At 38.0% G+C, this 21382-nt stretch overlaps 1 protein-coding gene across 2 annotated transcripts in view; it reads left to right on the top strand.

Moving 5' to 3' along the window:
* SCFD1 (sec1 family domain containing 1) overlaps positions 1–12796 on the top strand; it is a 55674-nt gene extending 42878 nt beyond the window's left edge. For both annotated transcript variants that reach the window (XM_082316740.1, XM_082316741.1), the window contains exons 21-25: positions 1757–1809; positions 4539–4572; positions 5825–5890; positions 10033–10101; positions 11069–12796. In XM_082316740.1, the coding sequence (XP_082172866.1) occupies positions 1757–1809; positions 4539–4572; positions 5825–5890; positions 10033–10101; positions 11069–11092 (246 nt within the window). In that variant the 3' untranslated portion in view covers positions 11093–12796. The remainder of the gene's footprint in view (positions 1–1756; positions 1810–4538; positions 4573–5824; positions 5891–10032; positions 10102–11068) is intronic.
* Positions 12797–21382: the final 8586 nt, after the last annotated feature.

Raw genomic sequence — 21382 nt, 5'->3', positions numbered from 1 at the left:
TAGCTTCTGCAGAAAAGCAAATACAGACTGAAAGTCAAGGATATTTGCACGGGTCTTTTTCCATTTTAATTTGAAATCTTGAAAATTAAGTTTATAATTTCAAAAGTATGAATTTTATTCATTAATTGCTTGGGGAAGTCACAAATTCAGTTGTGTGTAAGGAAACTGCTATTCAGTTATTTTTCCTAGCAAGACTAGCTATTTCTTTAAGCAAGTAAAATCTAGTAGGGTTTCTTTCCCTGCACCCTCAAAACTGATTTCAGCAGGAATGGTGTATTTAAACAACAAAAAAAAATACCCTAGCTTATCACATTTCTATTACTTTACCACTTTTTGTGTGTCTATTTACACAAGCCCACAGCAAAAAACCACAGCAGTAATACATTCCAGAGGAAATGTTTGTAATGTTTTTTTTTTAACTCTGATTTTAGTTCTGGCACTAATCTATGATTCATTCTAACAAGCAGGGAAGCTGCAGCTCTTTATCTGAGTTAAAGGTTTCTCAAATACCTCTCAGTTTTAGTCTAGCACTATCTATCCATTCCCAGCTCTCTCCTTACTTCAAAGTCACTATACCACCTTTATGTATGAGGCTGCCAAAATCATGAATGCTGACAGACTTTACAAATGCAGTTGAAATTCCCAGTGGAGCATATAAAAGCATTTTACAGAGGTTAAGTGTGAAATTAGATCTAAATTAATTTTTTTTTAAAGCCAAACTTGAGGATAAGAGACTTATTTTATGTAATTACATGAAGGTCCTTAATATAAAATAGATTTATTTCCTGTGCGTGTAACCACCACATGTATACTAAGTATTTTGTAGTATTAGAGATAGTTATGCTTTGTGAGCTCTAATAAGTTCCCCAGATAATCTGTCTACTACTCAAGAAGAATTATTTCTGCTCTACAGAATCATCAAAACACAGAGATCTTGCATGTAAGCACCCAGATGAAATCAACTGCATGCAGTTTATCCACAAACTAAACTTCACAGTACCTGGATGAAAATGTAGTGTAGAAACAGAAGCAAGCCAAATAGTTGTCAGAAGGAGTTACTAAGAAGTTTTGTTTTTCATCCCTAATAATTGGCAAAAATCCTGCTCGTTGCCAATAAAAATATTGGAAGTGCCTCAGTGTTTTCTGTGAAGAAAAATTTTTTTTGTATAGTTAGACAGACTTTTCAAGTTCTTGTGGAACTCATTTCTTCTTCAAGAGCTTAATTTTGGTTTAATAGTAGTCATAAATCATGAAATGAAAAGGGTGAGTTACATAACGGTAGCAGATTTTGATCTATCTTGTATTTAGCATTCATTGCCACAGAAGTGTTTTGTTTAACAATATTAAATCAATAGCAGATCTCTGTAACCTGGAAAATTTTAGCATTTATAACTAACCGTGTAAAACCATCTAAAGCTGGTAACACCTTGATTTTTCTTTCTGCATACTGCCTTTCTGTTGGGATTTATTATGCAACCAGTGTATTTTTTGGAAAGTGTGTAATAGTCAATTTTAGATGAACCAGAAACAAAAAGCTCAATAGCACCCTTCATAGCTCTCGCTGTTGTTTATTCTATACTGGTTCAGTTATGTACAAATACTATAAATATTAGTGGACACCACAATTAATTTTGCATGATGTGACTGCTAAATGGGAAATGATGTTGGTTTGAATGATGTTTAATGTAATAGATACAAGCAGAAATTCATAAGCCAAAATTCCAATCTTTTGAGATGAAAACATACTTTTTAATAGGAAACAGATGACTACCGGTATTTTGACCCCAAGATGCTACGAGGCAGTGACAGGTGAGTTTACTCTAAGTTTTGCTTCTTTCCTTGTACCCTGTGAAAAGGCTAACTTAAGAAATCTGTTTTGTTTTACTTGCTGACTACAAGTAATTGATTTTAATCATTAATTCTAAGTCAAGACAGTTGGTGTTGAAGGAGTTCACAACGGGAACGTCGGTCAACCAGATAAATTCTTGTAAGACTGCAAAAAAAAAAATCTTTCGTTCCAGTGACTGAACATGCTGCTAACATGTAATCTGTTCAGTCACAGGAATGTGTACTAATATTTAGCAATAATAAATGTTAGAATTCTTTATAGTTGTACTGCTTGGTTTCTTTGAAACTTCGTAGTTTTTCACTGTTAAATTAAAAAGTCACCAGATAGTGCACCAAAATTTCTTTATCACTTTTTAAACGGTTAAAATTTTAACTTAAGTACAACCCTTCTTTAGTGATTTGTTAATAACTTTGAAAACAAAAAATCATTAAAAATTGACTGCATTTGCTCTTGTATAGGCAGGTGCACATTTTTTATTCATGTGCATATGAAGGGTGAGTTGGATATAGTTTATTTTGCCAATAATAGAGGAAGAGGAATTATACTAGAAGCTTATAAATTTATATCTTTTGCTTTATGTTTTTGACCAATAACTGTGGCTGATAATCTCACCTCTAATATCCTAGAAACAGAGACGATACTTAATTTTAACATACCTTCTAAAAATAATTTTCATAGAACCCGTGGGAAAACAATCCACTCATTTAATTGCAGGGGTTTATTACAGGACAAATATGGATAAAGTAGGTCCAGACTTCGTTTTAGTTATTTGCATTAAAATCTGTCCCTGCTTCCTCTATTCTTGAAACATGGAAAGTATATTTCTGACAGCATAAGTAGTAATAGGAAACAAATTTCAGAGAATATATATATATGTTTTACTGGAAAGTATATAATTACAGACTATATAATTTCAAAGATAAGCAGATTTTGAAAGCCTCAAAGAAGAAAACTGCCAGTATTTTATGTTTCATTTTAATTGCAGCTTTCATTGTTTTGATATGCCTTTATATCATTTTTGAAGGATTTTGTGCAAAAGTGCAAAGATTTGTTTTATTAAAGCCAAAGGGTTTTTCTCATGTAAATGTGCATTTTTACCCTCCCCATGTAGTTCTTACGTTGCTTTAAACAATGTAAAGATACGCATTTACAGCAGTTCATAAATGTGCCATTCTGTGTAGCTATAATAGTCATCATAGGGAAGAACTTTTAATTTCTGGTCTGGGATTTGTTTGGGTTTCTTACATAAACTCAAGTTATATTCCTTAAGTCATACTTGAGCATGACAACAAAACTCTAGTATAGCCATACAGGGGGTTGTCTAATTCTCCCTTCAAATATTTATGTAGACGGTAAACAACTAAAGGTTAGCTGGCTTGACAAAATATCGCTAGTTTAAAGTAACAATATCAAATAGTATAATTAATGGAAGGATATTAAGAAGTGACTATTTTTTTTTTCTAACCGATTCCTGCTTTAAGAAATACTGGCATTTCTACCTATTATTTTTTAACTAGAGTAGGAACTGCATTACTGTAATTCAGTCTTAGCAAAACAGTATCTTTATATCCTGTGTAAAGCATACGTCAAGTATAAACAGGCCTTGCCCTCTGAAAGGATGACACAAAATATATGTGGATTTGGCATATCATATTCAAACGACAAGAGAATTGGGCTAACAGTTCTACTTACGGGGAGTCTGTAGTATTCGTGACAGATCAAAACAACATATTAGAGCAAGCCATTCTCAAAACAACATATTAGAGCAAGCCATTCCCTCTTAAAACCTGTTTTTCTGATACACTGGAACCTGCGTTGAGTCAATTGTTGTTGGTCACTCAGAGAAAACTTCTTGAAATAAGGGAAAAGATAAGTTGAAGGGAAAAATGCAATGTTTTTAATCTGTGTTAGAACATACGGTGCATTTGACAGCCTGGGGCTGCAGGCCAGTACAGGGCAGGAAGGTAGCGGTTGTGCGTGAGCAAAGGGCAGGAGAGTAGGCTGAGCCTTCAGGGCTTTCTCTTTGCTTTCTCCCTTCCTCCTGAAGGTGCAGAGAGGTTTCTCCCTGCTACCTCCCTCCCTGGGGCCAGGGCTGTGTATTCAAATGGAGAGGAAGAGTCTGTACCACCTAAACTGTAGCTTACCTCTTCCTCCTTAGATCATTTTAATCCTAACGTTGTTGCTGTGACACATACCTGCTGCCTATAGCAGTTTTTGAGATTTTGAAGCATCAATAAGTACATACGCAGGCACTGCAAACTGACTGGCTTACCTAGGTAAGATTCCAGTAGGCAGGATCTGTAAGTGTCATGAACTGTGCTAATGCTGATGACATTGTTTACTCATTGTATTTGCTCCTAGCTAGCAGCACTATAGTTAGAGCTTTTAAGCTCTAAAAGAAGTGTTGTCATAAAGCCTATGATTCAAACAGCAGCCTTAAAACTGATGACTTAAAACTCCTGTTTACTCATGTATTCAGTCCTGTAGAATGAATGATTTTCCATAACAAATGATTTAAATAAAATACTCAGAGAATGAATGCAGAAAGGCAATTATTATTCCATTTTATATCTTTGTCTAGTATTATACAGTATTCCATAACATGATGTGTACATGATATTTATTTTGCATATTTATATTAATGTCTAATAAAATTTAATTTGTAGTTTGTTTGTATTTCTTTTTATAGCTCGGTTCCAAGAAACAAAAATCCATTCCAGGAGGTAAGTCACGTAGAAATTATTTTTCAGTGCTCATGTGTTAAAAAAAATCCTGAAGTACCAGTCATTTTTGCTGATCATGATTAAGAAAATGAGAGGTCTTGTTTGCAGAAACCACTTAGACTAATTATATCTAGTATTAATTATAATTAGCTGTTTCTTGAAGAAGTCTTTTCATCTTCAAAGGACTAAGTAAGCATTAACTAATACTGGAGAAAAAAAAAATAGAAAATTCTTCTGGAGGCAATTACAGGGATTTACTAATATCATAACTGGGTACTCAGCAATTCAAAACCCCCATTTTTATACCAGATCTTTAGGTTGCTCTCTAGATTTAATCCTTTGTCCAGCCTTAAACAGCAGTGTTGACCACTGATTTAAGTGACAGTATTTTAAACAGCCTCTGCAATTAAAGGAAAAAAGCAAAACAACAAATGTTGTCATTTTATACAAATGCCAGTAACTTTCAGTATTTTTCAACATAAATATTTGCAAATAGTAAAAGTTTTACTGATCTGGTCTTACTACAAAGTTTCATAAGCAAAATCTTTGCCTTGGCAATATACAGATGTCTCGGGTTTCTCTTGAAATGTCCTAATTATCCTCCTGAACAAAGGAAATACCATGTGGTGTCATATATATGGCCAGCAGATGGTCATAGCAAAAACATCAGTAGTAACATAAAGTCTCTATAAAATTCACATAGTGTGGTCAAACAATTTTGGATAGTGAATGTTAACAAAGATGATGCAACTACACAGTCTCCTTTTTCGATTCATTATTTGTTCTCTTTTAAACATAGCCCAGAAAATACTGACGGCCTTTACCAGTAATATTATAGATTATTACCGGTAGTAAGTGGGAGGAGGAAGAATAATGAAAAAGCGTATTCCTTTATACCAGAAGTATTTTATTAATTCTTAACCATCCATGGCGATATTTTAACTGTTCCTATGGACACTGGCGACATCTCCACACAAAAAAGTAGCATGTTGAAACTGCATGTTTCAAGTAGTTCTACTAAGATAGTGAAGAAGATAGTGACGTGTTAAAAGCTCTCAGCTTGCTATTCTGCATCCTACTAAAACTTCTGTTCTTTCAGGTAGGAAGCTGGTGGTTCTGTATCCAGTTCTTTTTAGACTGCAGTGTGATTAGGATGATTTTTGCTGTAGGTTTAATAATTTGGTATATGTTTTACTACTGAAATGTTAAGAATTTGAATGCATACTCTGATTATGTGTGTGTTGCCTTTTAGGCGATAGTGTTTGTAGTTGGAGGAGGCAACTATATTGAATATCAAAATCTTATTGACTACATAAAGGTATGTGCACTTCTGTCGGTTGTAGTCTATAACTTACTGATAGAAACCAGTTTTAGCAGGTTTTCTGTAACATTTAGTATTTGAAAGATTAAGTCTATGAAATTAGCCTTAATATTCTTATTATATACAGAGTCTGGGGAAAAAAGTATGTAAGAAATCAGTAGAAAATGTGGATTATTAATTCAGACCAACAAAGAGTTACTGTTATGTTCTGCTCATGTTGCACTTTTGAATTGAGTAAATAAGCTGCATTCCGCTTTGTTTTGTCATCATACACCCTAATGTGGTTGAAACCTGTCAGCAGATGTAGCTAACTGAATTAACCTGTTTCTCTGCTGATATATATTTGATATATCAAATACTGTCAGTTTGGCTGTTCATACTGTTTTGAAGTCCTGTTACTAGTTTTCATTATATAAATATATATTTCATTAAATAAAGCAGCTGTAGCATATCATAGCCTTGAAAGTAAGGAACTGCTCAGAATTCTCTAGTCTTCATCCGTCTCGCAAAAGAGATACTACAGTGCTTTTTCATATGCAACTTAGCAATATGAAGTCTGTTCAAAACAAGGCCTACAGATAACAGTATCTTATTTTACAACTATCTTACTTGAGCATAATGTCTGTTGTTTCAGAAGCCAACATAATGCAAATACTGCGCTATCTGTCAAAGCAAAGATCAGATTGGCATCACTATCTAAGCATTTATTATTTACCCACATTTAGAAGTTTTTGCTAATGAGTTAATGGAAGCTCATTCTTGATATGCTTCGTCATTTGATTCTGTGTAGAAATCATAAGAGGTGTCATATGCACAAAGAAGAAAATATGGAACCAACTATGTAATGCTGGTGTAACAGATTTAATTTCTCTGGTTCCAGCTGGCCCCCTAGCAGAACACACGCATACCAAAAATCAGTGGATGGAGAAAAGTAACTACGTCATTACAGTTCTTGGGGGGCAGGGGTGGGATTCAAGCACTTTCCAGGAATAAAAAAAATACAAAAGGAACTTTGATAAAATTTTGAAGTAGGTAGTAAATTATTTAAGAGCAGCAGCGTATCATTCTTCCTTCCTGATCTTAACCTTGTTCATGGTATGATTGTCCTGTCCTGTGGTGGACTGGATTGAGGCTTTTCACACAAAAGAATAAATATGGAGCATTAGTCACTGAAAAACACTTCTTCCACAAAACAAGCACGTGCGAGTTTTATGTCTAGGTAAATCTTGAAGAACATAAAGTCATAAAAGAACATAAAAAAGTCATAAAAACAAAAAGTCATAAAAAAAAAGTCATAAAGAACATAAAGTGTGTGCTGAGTTGTCCCCCCCTAACAGGCAGCCATTTTGGAACAGAGCTGGTCTGGATAGGGGAAAGGAGAGGAAGAGGAATGTAAGTTAAAGAAATTATTTAGGCTCAGCTTAGCATTTACCACTATTCTTAATAACTAATTGTAGCATTCAGTGGGGCATCTGCCTGTAGCAGAGTGCATTGTCAGACTTTTGGCTTGCTCCTTAGTTTACCCAAAGGCACTTCAGGCGCCATATCAATTCAAAAGATGCCCAGCAACATGTGTATTTGTGATGTGTAATGTTATGCCTACTAAAAGAAAACTCTGAATTCCCTAGAGGCTAATACACTTCCCTGATACGTAGCTGCATACTGACAGATCTGAGGTTTACTGTGTATGCATATATGTAGATGTGTATATAGAGCGCATTTGTGTGACGACAAGTTAAACACACAGCACTTCATACAAAGTGGCAGGAAGCTGAAGTTTCTGAGGAATAAGAGGGCAAACAGGAGGTCATTTTGTAGAGAGATGGAGAGGACAGAAGAAACTGAAGACTACAGGAGTGGTAATGTTAGATCTTACGGAGAGTCAGAAGTTGGACATAGTCTTTCTGGAACCCACGGACAGAGGTTTCTTCATCATCACTTGTCACAGCTGAAGGGTGCTGGATGTTTCTCCGATCAGACTGCGTACTTGATCAGTGGGAGATGACCTCCCAAGGGGGAAGACTCACCTCTATTCCACTTAGCCATTTGCCCTTGAAAAAAACAAGAAAGGTTAATGAAAGCCTTCATTCCACCTCCCACCCCCCAGAGACTTGTCAGCCTCTCCCAGGTGACTCTTACAGACTTAACCAATAAAATTTGCTTTTCCATGTGGTACGCTTCCAGCATCTGTTGTTTCAACAGATGTAGCTTATTAATTATTCTAATATTCAATCAGTCTTCCTCCAGAATAAAAAAAGAGAGGAATCAACAGCTCTGTTCTTGCAAGCAGATACCACAAAGATTTTATTCACTGCTTTATTTTTCTAAGCACTATCTATTTTGCCAGTTTGCCTCTGAAAGCACAAAGAAAGTATTTTAAAACTTTCTAAAACAGGAAGCAATGTTCATTCAGCTTTGACATTCTGGGGTTTTTGTAGAATTAAGAGGAACCCTCAAATCCAATTATTTGCAGTTCTGTGCTAGAACGGACTATCTCACATCATCAAAAAGCAAATATTTATAATGTCAGTAAGGCAGATTGTGCCTTAAATATATGGGCCAAGTTCAGTTCAACATGCTGAAAACGTGTCTTCAAAATTGCAAGCCGTAGGGAGCCTCCAAAAGGAGACTAGCATACTGTTTTGTACAAAAGAATTTAGCATGTCCTTTATTTTCCTTTTGTAGATGGTTAGAAAGGTCCTGCTTGATAATCTGTTCCAATCTACCTGTGATAGAAGTTACCATTTATCACAAGACATTTAAATCCAGCATAGTTTCTCAGTCATTAAAAAATACTGGACTTGAAGAGTACTGAGGTTATTTTTTTTTTTTAGATGTTAAGCAGTTTTGACTTGGCTCCAATGATTATTTGGAGACATAGCTCTTTGTTTGAATGGACTAAGTAATTAACTTTAAATAAAAGCATACACATTTTAAAAATTACACTTTTAGAAGAATATATATGACAGACTGGAAGTGTACATTAATGTATTTTAGAGCAACGCTCCCATTTCACAATTATTTGTATAGTTTAAATTTTTTTTGGTACTAGGCAGAAACAAATGCTATTCAGTCATACTACTGAAAGTAGAATCTGTCAAAATACCAGTTTAGATCAAAACCAGACCTGTTCTGGCATCAAGATTAAAAAAAAACTGGCCTGAAACGTGGGAAGATGCAAGCTCAAGATCCTGCTCAGTGACAAGAATAGCTTATTACCACAAACCACTCAAAATTAATAAAGATGAGGACTTGAACCAGGATTACCATCTCCCCAGCTAGCGTGTGACCACCAGCTAAGGACTGTTAGAATCTGCTTCTGCTACTTTCTGCTTAAACAGCACAATTGGTAATATATATGCAACAAAATCATTTTGTCAAGGCTTATGTTCCTATTTTGGTTTTTAGTAAGTTTGTTTTACCTAACTTATATGGGAAAATGCAAAATAATTTAACAGTGAACCAGATTTCTCAAGCCTGTGCTTGAACTTTGAGGAATCATGGGATTATTAGCCCAACACTGGAAATAAATAAACTCAGTCTGAAACTATGTATTATTTAAACTGATTTTCACTTCCAGAACGCTAACATAGCACTTTGGTAGCCTTACTATCCAGCGCATACTGTCAAACTGCAAACTAGGTTTATTATGCATCCGATGGAAATCAACGTCTTGTTTCAGACTCCCTTTACAAAAAAAGTGCTGTTTTTAACATCATCGTTATATGGAAATGAATTACAGATTGAAGTTTTCAGGCTCTAACACAACAGAAACAGTAAATCTGTTGTCACTAGTCTTAGCACAGTGCCCAGTTATTTTAGGGGGTAGGGTTTACTCAAGTAAGGTTGTTAGCTTCCCCAAGCCATTCATAGATACGTCAGAGAACGTAGCCTTCTAGTGAGGTTAAATGCGTAAAATGCCCTGTTTTATCCACTTTCTTTCTGCCTCTGGTCTCTCATTTTCTAATTCAATTTAATTACAGGTGTTTTTCCTCTGGTAGAACAACTCTCCTTTTTCCAGCGAAAATATAAGACTCCAACATCATCAAGATTTTTTTTTTTTTTGGTGTACAATTAGTTTCAGCCACTTCTGCTGCTCTGTTAAACACTCGATTTCTTCCTGTCTTTTCTTTTTTTAGGGTAAACAAGGCAAACATGTCCTCTATGGCTGCAGTGAACTTTTTAATGCTACACAGTTTATAAAACAGGTGGGTACCTTTGATAACCTCTGTAATATTTATTACTTCTGTAACTGTGTGTTGACTTATTTACCTTTATATTTCTCCATGGATTTTTTACAAAAAAAAAAAACAAACTAATTTGTGAAAGATTAATACACGTTCTTGTTATCTATTTTCACTTGATTGAAATGGGGGTTTGGAGTCATTATTTTTAATTAACTTTTGAAGGCCCATATTGTCAATGTGAGTTCACAGGTAGTGCAGGTGAACAAGTTCATAATAATTGCCTTAACATAAATCCTAATGAAAAAAAATGACTCAGTTCTTGATACTTTCACAAATAGAGTGTCTTTCCAGGCTATTTTAGCAACTTTTACAACTTAAAAACTGCTATTCAACTGTGATCTTTAAACTTTGTACTAAGTTTTGCTATTTATAAATACTGGCCTAGTGGGAGCTAGATGTTTTCCATACCTATACTAAAATCAAGCTTTTAGTGCTGTTAAAAACGTTGTCATCATTACTTCTCTATGCCTTATTCCAGTACAAATGCGCATAAAATATTATTCATGGTGGTTAGCAAATAGCAGCCCTTCAGTAGCTGTCACCACCTCTGGTTTTACTTCCTACTAAAATGAGTATAAATTGTTATTCAAAACTACATTTTAAAAAACTAAATTAATTCTTGTTGCACTTGAAGGAGACAAATGGTGCTTATCAGCTTATAACTCTTCAGTCAGCTTAATTAACTTCTTTGTTGAGTTGATGGGTACGCTGCACCTTCTGCCTCTGAGGGTTATTCAGATCTCAAGATCTCAAGCTCAGGTCCTCTCCTGTGAGGGTATGCATTCAATATTCTGTTACCAGCAGACTTTGGGTTGTAAGAGACAAACAAAGCTTATAGGACAGAAATATTTACTGTATGAACTGGATGTTAGTTTGACTGAAAGCATAAGATTAGCAACCTAATGGTTTTCTGTCTCTTCATGTTTAGCTGTCCCAACTTGGCCAGAAATAAGACTGAAACACCATTACCTGGATGGCAACACGACAACAGAGAATTGTTACAACATTCAGATATCTTCATATCTATAATTTTGTCATTATATTAAAACTTAAACCCATTTCATTAACATGATAACTTTTAAAAAAAATCTGTAATTAATACGGTGTATATCAACATTTCGGAAATAAACCTTAAAACCTGCTATATTTTTGGTGGGGGTCAGTTTCCCATTATTACCTTCTAAATGCAGTATTAGCTATGGTAGATGACAGAGCTGGCTGAACAGCATAGCGGTTTCAAGTTCTTTTATAGCTTCTGTTACAGTAAACAAAGCAACAGCTTGAAGAAAAGGTCAAGTCTGTCTTTAGGAGATGTGTTCTTCTTGAAAGCCAGACTATCTTTTTTTAACAAAACTGAAAAGGACAAAACTGCCTTTTAGGACCACAAACAAACAGCCTTAGTGTAAGAGAACTACTGCCTCTAGTTCTTACCCTTTTATTTTACCAAAGTCATTATACTTGTACTTAGATTTGTGCAGTCTTTGCTTAATGGTCCAAAGGTGTACTTGAAGACACCTTCCGTACAAGCTTCTGATACAGTAATTGAGCTTTTCTCTTCAGGTTAAGAGAAAATTGCTTGCCTACACAGTCACAGTTTCAAACTGTAAAACTGTGAAATCTTTAATAATTTTCTTCTGCACTTTTTATTGGAACTGCTTTGACTGTTATGTTTGGGAAGAAACCAAGTCATACTCACGGAACAGCTCTTAACTGTTCTATAAGCACATATTTAAAATACAGTTTTTAACAATTGCATTAGGTAGGGGCAGTTTAGTAGTTTAAAGAATCTCAAGACATAATTAAGTTTTGCCAGTAATGATAGCTCTGGAGAGTGCGTATGGGAATTAGAGAAGGTAACAAAAAAGTTCTTTATAGATGTAGGTCTCTGCCTCTAGAAATGTCCCCTCTGGAGACAGCACTGCTACTGATGAAGCAATAATATGTCTTCAGAATGAGGCCTAACATCCTCAGAAAGTGAAAACGCTTGTTGTGGGTTTATTAACAAACTGAGATTGTAAGAATTACTGGCTTACTGTAAATTTTTCAGCAGTGTTTTTGTACTGTTCTTCAATGTTGAACGTTAATTTTGCTCTAAAGGCAACACTTGTCCCCCAGCTAGATTTTTTTTCAGAACATACAAGAAATGGAATTGATCTATTCCTTAAAAGTACCACAGTAAAAATATGCATAATCTAGACCATGTTATGAAAAACTAATAATGTTATTTAATTATCTCAGCTGAGTGTTGTAAGCTACTCCACACTACTACTATAAACTTCTAACTAACTTTGCCAAGTCAATAACTATATTTATTGTGGTGTTAATTACAGTTGTTGTATGTGAGCACTCTCCCATACTTCAGTCAGCAAGGACTCACCGTGTGAAATGCAGTTTGTTCTTCTAATTCCCTATATATACTATATTTGTTACTAAAAACAAGGTCAAAGTGCATTTGGAAAAGAAAATGACATTTAAGGTGTTTATTGCTTCCTGTGGGAGTTCCTTCCAGGAGCCTGAAATACTCCATCCCCAAGAAAGCTGTGCTTCCTATGCCATGAGTTTTAACCTTGCGTCTGACAACCAGCCTCTGAAAAACCTGACGACTGCTTTTTGTCCAGATCTTGTCACAGCCCATGATACAACGGACCCTGCTCACTTAAACCAGCAGCATTCCTCAATCACAGCTTACAGAATTTGCTGCTTCAGTAAACTGTGTAAAGATAGCAGAAATTACTTTGGTGGCTGTGTTCAAAAACTGAATTGGCAGGCTTTACACTGCCTCTGGAGACAGGTTCCTTTGTGCCCAGCTTTAGAGCTGGCTGTATAGGTCCGTTGCGTGAGCGCGCGCTGGTCAATTCGAGTTTTCCGTTTTTAAAAAAATGAATAAATGTAATTTTAGTACTTCAAACATTCTTCTCTATCCTCTCTAAACTAGTTTTCTGGTTTTGTTGTATTAGTAGTCCTAAAGCTCTCTGTTACCATGAAAATCTCAGATTTACCGCTCTATCTCTGTAACAGTGTGCTCATCATGCTTCTTCCCTTCTGACGCAACCTGAGTTATGTTTTTTGTTACGTGGCCCTTTTCCCTGAATACCTCTTGTGGAATTAGGAATGTAGAAGGTTGTACAAGAAGTCTCCGTGGTTAATCTAGAGGCAAACAATGTTAAAAGTAAGCTGGCTCTTTGGCAAGCTTCTTCAATTTATAGCCAGTCACTATGCCCTTCACATCCTCAAAGGTGCTTCCAAGGCCTGTGCTTAAAGGAGGGGTTATGCCTGGCTCAGCGAGTCTTTGAAGTAAAACAGTACCAGCAGCGTTCATGTTGCTAATAAATATTTCAGGTGGCTGCAGAGAGGACCGGGGAGTTTTGGAACTTTTCTAGCCTCTTCTTTGTTACTAAACCTCAGGCAGGGCTGGCTGGCAGGGCAGCGCCGGCCGACGGCACAGCGGCTCCAGCTTCTGTGTCTCAGGGCTGGCAGTTCTTCACTGGGAGCTCCCTCCCCATGTAAGTAAGTAAAGGCAGCACAAGGCTGCCTTTCAAGTGCTGTAGTGGCTCTCAGGAAGAAAGCAGCAGTCTGGTCTTCAGCTGTGGAACACTGGCACATCTGTCTTTCAGCAAGTCCAGACAAATCTTACAAATGGTTGCAAATACTTGTCACCTAAGAATTAATTCACAGTTTGAAACAATAACCCTTCGCTTGCTTTCTTGTTTTAATTTGAAGGTTTTAGAATATTTAGATGGGTATTTTGTGAATTTATGATGAATGTAGTGCCTTTGTTTTTCAGAATTAGACACTTGAAAAAGTAACAATAGAAAAGGAAACAATCAGAATGAGGAAAACAAACCTCTGGAGACCACCACTTGATTTAAATGCCCTCACTGGTATAGCACTCTCTGATACAAATGAATATTTCTTTCCTATGTTTGTTAGAAGAAAATTTTGCTAAGATGATTGCTAGTGTTTACATCAATCAATGGAATGTAAAATAGCAGCTTTTCCCCAAAACACATCGGTACTTCAGGTAACAGGACCGCTGCTGTCATTCACACTTACAGATCCAGCACTGCTCTGCACGCCAACCTCCGTGACTAGAGTTGAAAGTGCAGCACTTACCTTTTGACTTAAATGCCATAGTCCAAAATGGACGCTTAATGGTTAGTCCAGTGTGTAGTCTGGAGCAATCCTAAGAGTAAAAGGTTTATAAGTCGGTACATAGGAACTAACTTCAAAACTATCAATCACAACTAAGTTCTTCAGATCTGAAATAAAAAGTGTTGGGCCAAAACCACCTCCTATCCCTTGTTTACTGACAGTCAGCGGCGAGACCTGCTCGCTCCCTTTGGCTGGGTGATTCCTTAGTTGCTACTCCTTGCTGACAGATGGCTCTGGCTCATGGGAAGGCAAGCTTGGTCAGTGTTCCAGTGGCACAGAAAAATTAGCCACAGTGGCAATGATTTCTCTGTAACTTCAGAGATCAGACAAAACATTAATAATTTTCGTGCAGTGAATCAGCAGATGATTCGACCCACTTCTGTTTTGTTTGGAAATGGTTTAGTGACCCTACTCCATATAGAAATCTCAGTCGTTTTCAGCAACATTCAAATATATTCTGCTCCTTAATGAGGTCACATATCACTGAGACACACGTGCCCTCCTTCAAAGGCATCCAAAAATGCATATTTAATCTACCAATGCCTCATATTTTCTTTTCTAAAATTATAAACCCTTAGGTAGTTCAGTTGCCATAAGAATTTGAAATACTAATAATTATGAACTTCGTAGCTTTCCCTTTATCTGCCAGCATCGTTCCCCTTCTGAAAACCAAGTAGGACCAAATTTTAAATTAAAACATTTTATTGAACTTATCCCAGCTCCTTCTCGTAATTGCATGGGTTGGCATTTCTTGGGTTGGCAACAGAGGAGCGATCTTTATCCTGTGAAACCAGATGCATCCCTGAAAGCCTCAGGACTGTCAGTCCCGCGTCCTGCTGCCGTCTTCCCATCTCATGCGTGTGCGTTCCCGTTTTTGGCAATCTAAGGGGTAGATCATATGCGTAATGTTTTTGAAGAAAATTGCTTTTTAGCACCTCAGCATGGACATGCAATGTAACTATTATTTACTGCTCCAAATTCTTACTTGTATTATGTATGTATCATGAAAATAAACAGATGAAAATTAACCTGGACAAAAATGAAGTGCCAGAGAGGTGTGTAGCTTCCCTTAACAAGAATTGGTGTGGATTCTTTCCATATCTGGAAAGACAGAAGAATTTCCATATTCTGGGAGGTTTTGTTTTGGATTCAGTAGTAATGACCCGAAATGAATACAATTCTCCATAGTGTTTCCTATAGCAAAAACCATCCCCCCCTGCTTTTTCTCCCTCCCCCAAATAAATTTATAATATCTTCCCTCTACTTATAGACCTTCAAAGGTTTTCTTATACTGAAGATCTAGTTTTAACAAACAATGGGATTACTTCTACTTCATTTTGGGCAGTAAAATTACACAGGTCATCTCAAATAATTTTTTTGTGGTGGACTTGACTTAGCTGTTTAGTTTACTCCCTGAAATGAACCAAGACCATTTGCACATTCAGCTACAATGGCAAAACTCTCTCGCTTCCTACTGCATCTCTAACAAGGAGAAGAATTACACCACCTTGTATAAGGTGCCAAATCTGGCACCTTATACATGAACGACATCAGGAGCTTTGCTCCAAAATGTTTACTACAATGCAGGCATAACATGAAATTGATTTAAAAAGAGAATCCAAGCATTCCATCTGATATATGCCTCTCAAAAGACTTTTCAAACCATAAATCAACACATACTGTTTTTACCTGTTTCAAACGCAAATAACTATGTTTATACACTTTTGCTAGACCACAGATATGCACCACATGAAACAGATTGAATAAGGGCAACATTTCCTTCCATCTATAAGTCCCATATGACTGGTGTCTTCCTACTTGGTTGGTTTGTTCTTTTATGCATCGGTGTTTTCTGTTAGGCGTCCATAACAAAGACTATTAGGATCGGGTCACAAAACCGTACAAGGGAGAGATGTCAGCCAAAGATGATGGATTATGACACAAAACGTTTCACAGGCAAGCACGCGATTTTTTGTGTAGAGCTTGTGTATTAGCAAAGCTAATTGTATCACCAGTTTTGCTAGCACTGAAATAAACCCTCTCTTTTTATATGTGAATGAAAGGAAACACTGCTGGTGCAATATTTTCTTCAGATTCCCTTACCAGTATGTTCCAGTCCTCTAGGAGGATCTCTTGCTTCATTTTCCTGGGGTTGTTGACAGGTAAACTACTGAGCTCCAACTGGGATGTAATCTACCCTTGAACTAGAACATCAGTCCATGTCCCATAGATCATTAATCAGCCATGGGCCCTGTTCATTCAGATATCATTTGAACTGGTAACTCCCAGGGAAGGATACCTACTCCTAAACATCTGCCCAGCTGCGGTGCTGAGGGTATGATTTTTCTTCCCAGTGAAAAAAGCTGTGGCTAGCCAGCCTTCCCTCACAGTAACCACGCTCTGAGCAGTTCTTTGAAAGCAAGCAACATGAAGATAAGCACTACTACACAGGGAAGGCGACTATGTAAATCTGCCTTCTGTGGTTTCTATCTCTCTGTCAGTCTGGAAGCCACTGTATCGTATGAGGGATGTGTGGTAGTTTGAAGGAGAAGAGAGAGGAAAAACACAGAAACAACTGGAGATCCTCTAGGAGTAAGTGTCAAAGGCAAAGGCGCTTGCTTTGTAGACCCTGACCGTATGCCGCAGGATTGTTCTGCAACTCTTACTGGGTAATTGTGCAAGTCTTCGCTAGCCCTGTCACCGGCTTGCTGATGGTTCTGCAGACCCCGTTTCTCCCCAGGGGCAGAATCTGGTCCGTTAACCTTGCCTTGCATAGGGCAAGAAAAAGCAGTGTTACTATCAGCCCAGGGCTCTCAAGGAGAAGAGTGAGTGCTCGCATCTTTAGCCACACTCACTCCTTGCTGGAAAAGTTGAATTTCTGCAAGCTCAGGGACCAACATGAAAACAGGTGAACTAAAAAGAGGTAACCCTTCTGCAGAGCAAGTTCTTTTTTTTTTTTAACGATAAAATCTCTCACTTATTAGTTAGAATTAAGTTTCTGTCTTTTTTTCCTTCCCTCTCCCCCTCAATTCACTGCAATACCAAGAATCAAAAGCACAGTCCCTATACTTTTGGATAGGATCCAGCTTAGTCAAACAGTCAGCGAAAACCCGATGAAAACTGATGCAGTTCTGTAATTGTGGCAGTCAAACCACGAACACCAAATCCGTGATGTTTTCCAAATTCTTTTTCCTCCTTTAGGTGTCACTAGTCATTTGTTCCGCTATTCTCCTGGCCTGGCCTCCCTCTGTGCAGTCTCTATCTGGTCAGGATCTGGGCTTCAAGTGCCAAGCTCGCCAGTACCCTAGCCAGGCTTTCTACAAAGCCTGACAGTTTTCAATGTCCATTCATCAACATTGGCGTGAGCCCTAAATTACATAAGGGCCTTAGAAACCTGTTCCAGTGTCCCAGCAGAGATGAGGATTTAGCCCCAAAACGTTCATACTGATACCTCAAAGGAAACAGCTAGTTCTCTTCCCAAACCCACAGAAATATTTGTACATCTAAAGTTCCTGAAGCAAAAACACATCAGATTTAGAAGAATCTTTTGGCACAAGATGACCTTGCTTTCTGTTACCTATTTGTAATAAACACTCATTTTGGGAATCAAAACAGCGCTGAGAAAATAAATGCAACTCTGGCTGACTTCAGTCCAGAAAGGATGAAACCCTGGACTGCAGTCTTTGGAAATTTTCACAGTAAGAAATCAAGGACAAATATCTCTATCATTTAGTTAGTGTGTCACATTTTGATGCTGTTCATATTCCCCCCCCCATGACAGTACAAAAGCTAAATGACCTCAAAGGGTATTCACTAAAAGGCAATCTTACTCTAGTCTCCTCCTTCCTTTTACTTAAAATTATTACATTAAAGGGGATTCCATTTTGTTCAAGTGTTTTTACTGGTGCGCCAAAATCCCTCTCTACACAGTATTCCAATTTTTCTGATCATGGCTAATGCTCCTAAATGTAAGAAGACTTCCACTTCTGCAGCTGCCTCCTAAAGAAGTCTGTAAGCGCACAGCCACTGTGTCCAAGTCCAGCTTCTCAAACAGGTTTCTTGGGTTTGTTTTTTTTCCCTTCCTCGCAACAGAGGTAAAACTGGAGAGGGATGGCAGGACTGATTGCAATTTGCAGATGCATCTTGATTATCATCTTAGTTTCCCTTGCTCATTGCAGAACAATTTTGGCTGTGTCTGCGACCTCGCGACTGCCAGAGCTGCAAGCCTCCGGGCAGCACAGCCTGGATCTCAGCTCAGATCTCACACAGATTGTCTACGGTAAGGACTCCACAGCTGCTCAAACTCCAGTGCATCCGAAGCTTGAGGAGCAGTATTCTGTAAGGCCCAGTGCCGTGGCCTAAGCCAGACAGCACCGAAAGCGTTGCTGCCTGGGTAGGGAACTTGGCTAGCATCAGTGAGCATCCCGGGAGGGACTATGAAAGAGGCAGGGCCAGATGAGCCACCTTCCTTCTCCCAGCTGAGGGCCCAGAGCAGAAGGTGTTGGGGTGACACAAGCAGGAGGAAGCAGGAGCTGGCAGGGCTTGGGGCTAACTTATTTGGTTTATGGAAAGCTCTTGAACAGTCAAATATTAAATGCTCATTGTTCAGCATGACCACAGGCAAGGACTGGTAACTGAAGGGGTTTCAGCCTGTCTTAAAAAGGGAAAATGGAGAATCAGGCCCTTCCCAAGGCATCAAGGTGTAGAGATTGCTCAGGCAGCAGTGTGGGAAGGGGAAGGGATCATAAAAGGACTCCAGCACAAGTCCAAGAGGGAGATTCTCCCTAAAATGAAAGGCAAGGACAGCAAGTAATGCTATCAGTCAGAAAGCCTACAGAGACATACTACACAGGCTCCCACGCTCTTTCCACACTAGCCATGACTAACGGACCCGGCAATAACAGTGGGCCCCATCCCAGGGGATGGTCCAAGGATAGGGGCCATCTCTCTCCCTTTGTCCTCTCTCCTCCACAGGAGGATGGCCAGGAGAAGAGAAGGGCACTGAGCCATGAACCTCCAGTGACCACGTATGGTTGGTAGCATCCATCACCAGAGCCAGGAGGGAGACTCCAGCCTCTAAAAACCACATCCCACTGAGCCAGGGATGAGACTGGGGACACAGTGGCATTCTTCACTAGAAGAATCAGCTACCAAGGAACTAGTGAATAAATTCACATATTTAGGCACAGTACTGAATACAAGGAAAAACAAATGCTGCCTACCCAAAGAGTATGTGCAGATCTGTTGTCAACAGAAGATAGAAGCACAAAGAAAACGCACTTCAAATGACTACAGGTGGCTCCGAGATCTTGCACATTCTTTGGCACAGCTATAGTTCCACTGTATAAAACTTTGCAGGTATACAAAAGATTTAGTGGTTTGGCAATAAATCACCAAAAATAGGTGGAGATTAAAAACATTAGGTTGATCCTGCTGTTCTTTTATTAGAAAGCCTGGATTGGAAAGGAAACAAAATCTTAACCAGGCCCATGTATCAGACAGAAGTTGGCTATAAACTAAAATTGTCTTTTGCTACAAATACCACTACAGCTATTTTGACAAGAAGCACAAGAAAACACCGGTTTATGCCAACGGGCTGCCTTGTGATGCATGCAGTCAGGTTCCCAAGTCTTTTGGAGAGACTGCTACTCCTACAAGAACATGCAACTCTACGTGAATCAAATTCTTGAAAAATAATCAAAGACCAACAGTCAAGGAATATCTACATGCAGTATCTTACGCTGTTTTGTGTGTTCCTTTGTTCATCCCCAAATTCACCAAAACTCATCAGTACTTTATGTACTAAAAAGCCAGACATGCAATATATATTTCCACACACATAAGGGCAGAAGAAAATTTCATTATTAAACACAAAACGTGGGTTTCGGAATCTTAACGTTTTCCATATCGCAGTTATAATTAGATAAATGTGTTGCCTTCCTTATGCAACTACTTTTATTGTATTTGGTACTTGAAAGGCCTGAACACTTCTAAATTTAAGAAGTCAGTAGGTCAGTTGTTTTGAAATTGGAAAAGAGTTGACAGGATGATGTGAATTAAAATAAAATTGTTACTAATTAAATGACATCAAATTATTTTACTTGCTATTTACGTTAAACCTACTGGTACGTGGGTATTATGAGCCATACTTAAAATGGAATGCAATAAACTTGAAATAGATTTTTTTATTATTATTTTAATAAAAGTGTTTTTCATAACTCGGTGTTCCTTTTTCCTTTCCCCACTGTGATCAGAATTTAACTGTCTGAAAGTTCATCTGGCAGCGGAAATGTTATTTCCAGTTTGCCTACAGATACAGTCATTTCTCAGGGGCTGGCTCATAGCAGACGCTTTTGTAGATAGTCTTTAAACTTTGCCATTTCAGAGGCAAACACTCTTGATCAAAGGATGAATAAAAAGAAAGGCCTCAGGAGATGCCTTCTCCGCTGCCTAGCTCCATAGGGTCCTCTCGTGTTACTATCTCTCCAAATCTCAAAGCTACCTTTAGTTTCTACTTTTATCTTCTAAATTTCTAGACCTGTAGGCCTAAAAGCAACTACGAAGCTTCCTTGTAGAATAGGCTTACTTCATCTTATTTCACACGCTACTTTTAAGGAGAGAGGGAAGGGGAGCTGTGGATGGAAGCCAATGCCATAGCATTAGCACCCAATTGATCTGGTCATCTCCTCCATCCAATGGTGGTGTTGCTCCGTGGACCACAGAAGAGGGTATGCTTGTAGGAGAAATACATGGCACTTGCTGTGGATGAAGAACAGAACCTAAAAAGCAGTAGACATTCAGACTGATGGTACAAAGAGCAAAGGGAAAATACGCCACAGCCACGTGTGTGAATGCCGTCCTTTTTCAGAGAGTGAGATGAGAGCGTCGGTGCAGCTGAAGTAATGAGAAGAAAGTAGGGAGCCATATGCACGGTAGGAAAGAAATGGCTAAGAGGGGTAAACAGCCACTGTTTGAGTTAGATTAGCTCTTAATTGGAGTCTCTTAAAAGAAAAGACGTAAAAGAAAGTACAGGCACGCACACATACAGAATTATCCTTGTAGGAGGAAAGTTTTTCCTACTGCAAGAGAA

Source organism: Platalea leucorodia (genome assembly GCF_965183815.1).
Source record: "Platalea leucorodia genome assembly, chromosome: 7".
NCBI lineage: Eukaryota > Metazoa > Chordata > Aves > Pelecaniformes > Threskiornithidae > Platalea > Platalea leucorodia.
This window is presented reverse-complemented; position numbering and strand designations above follow the sequence as displayed.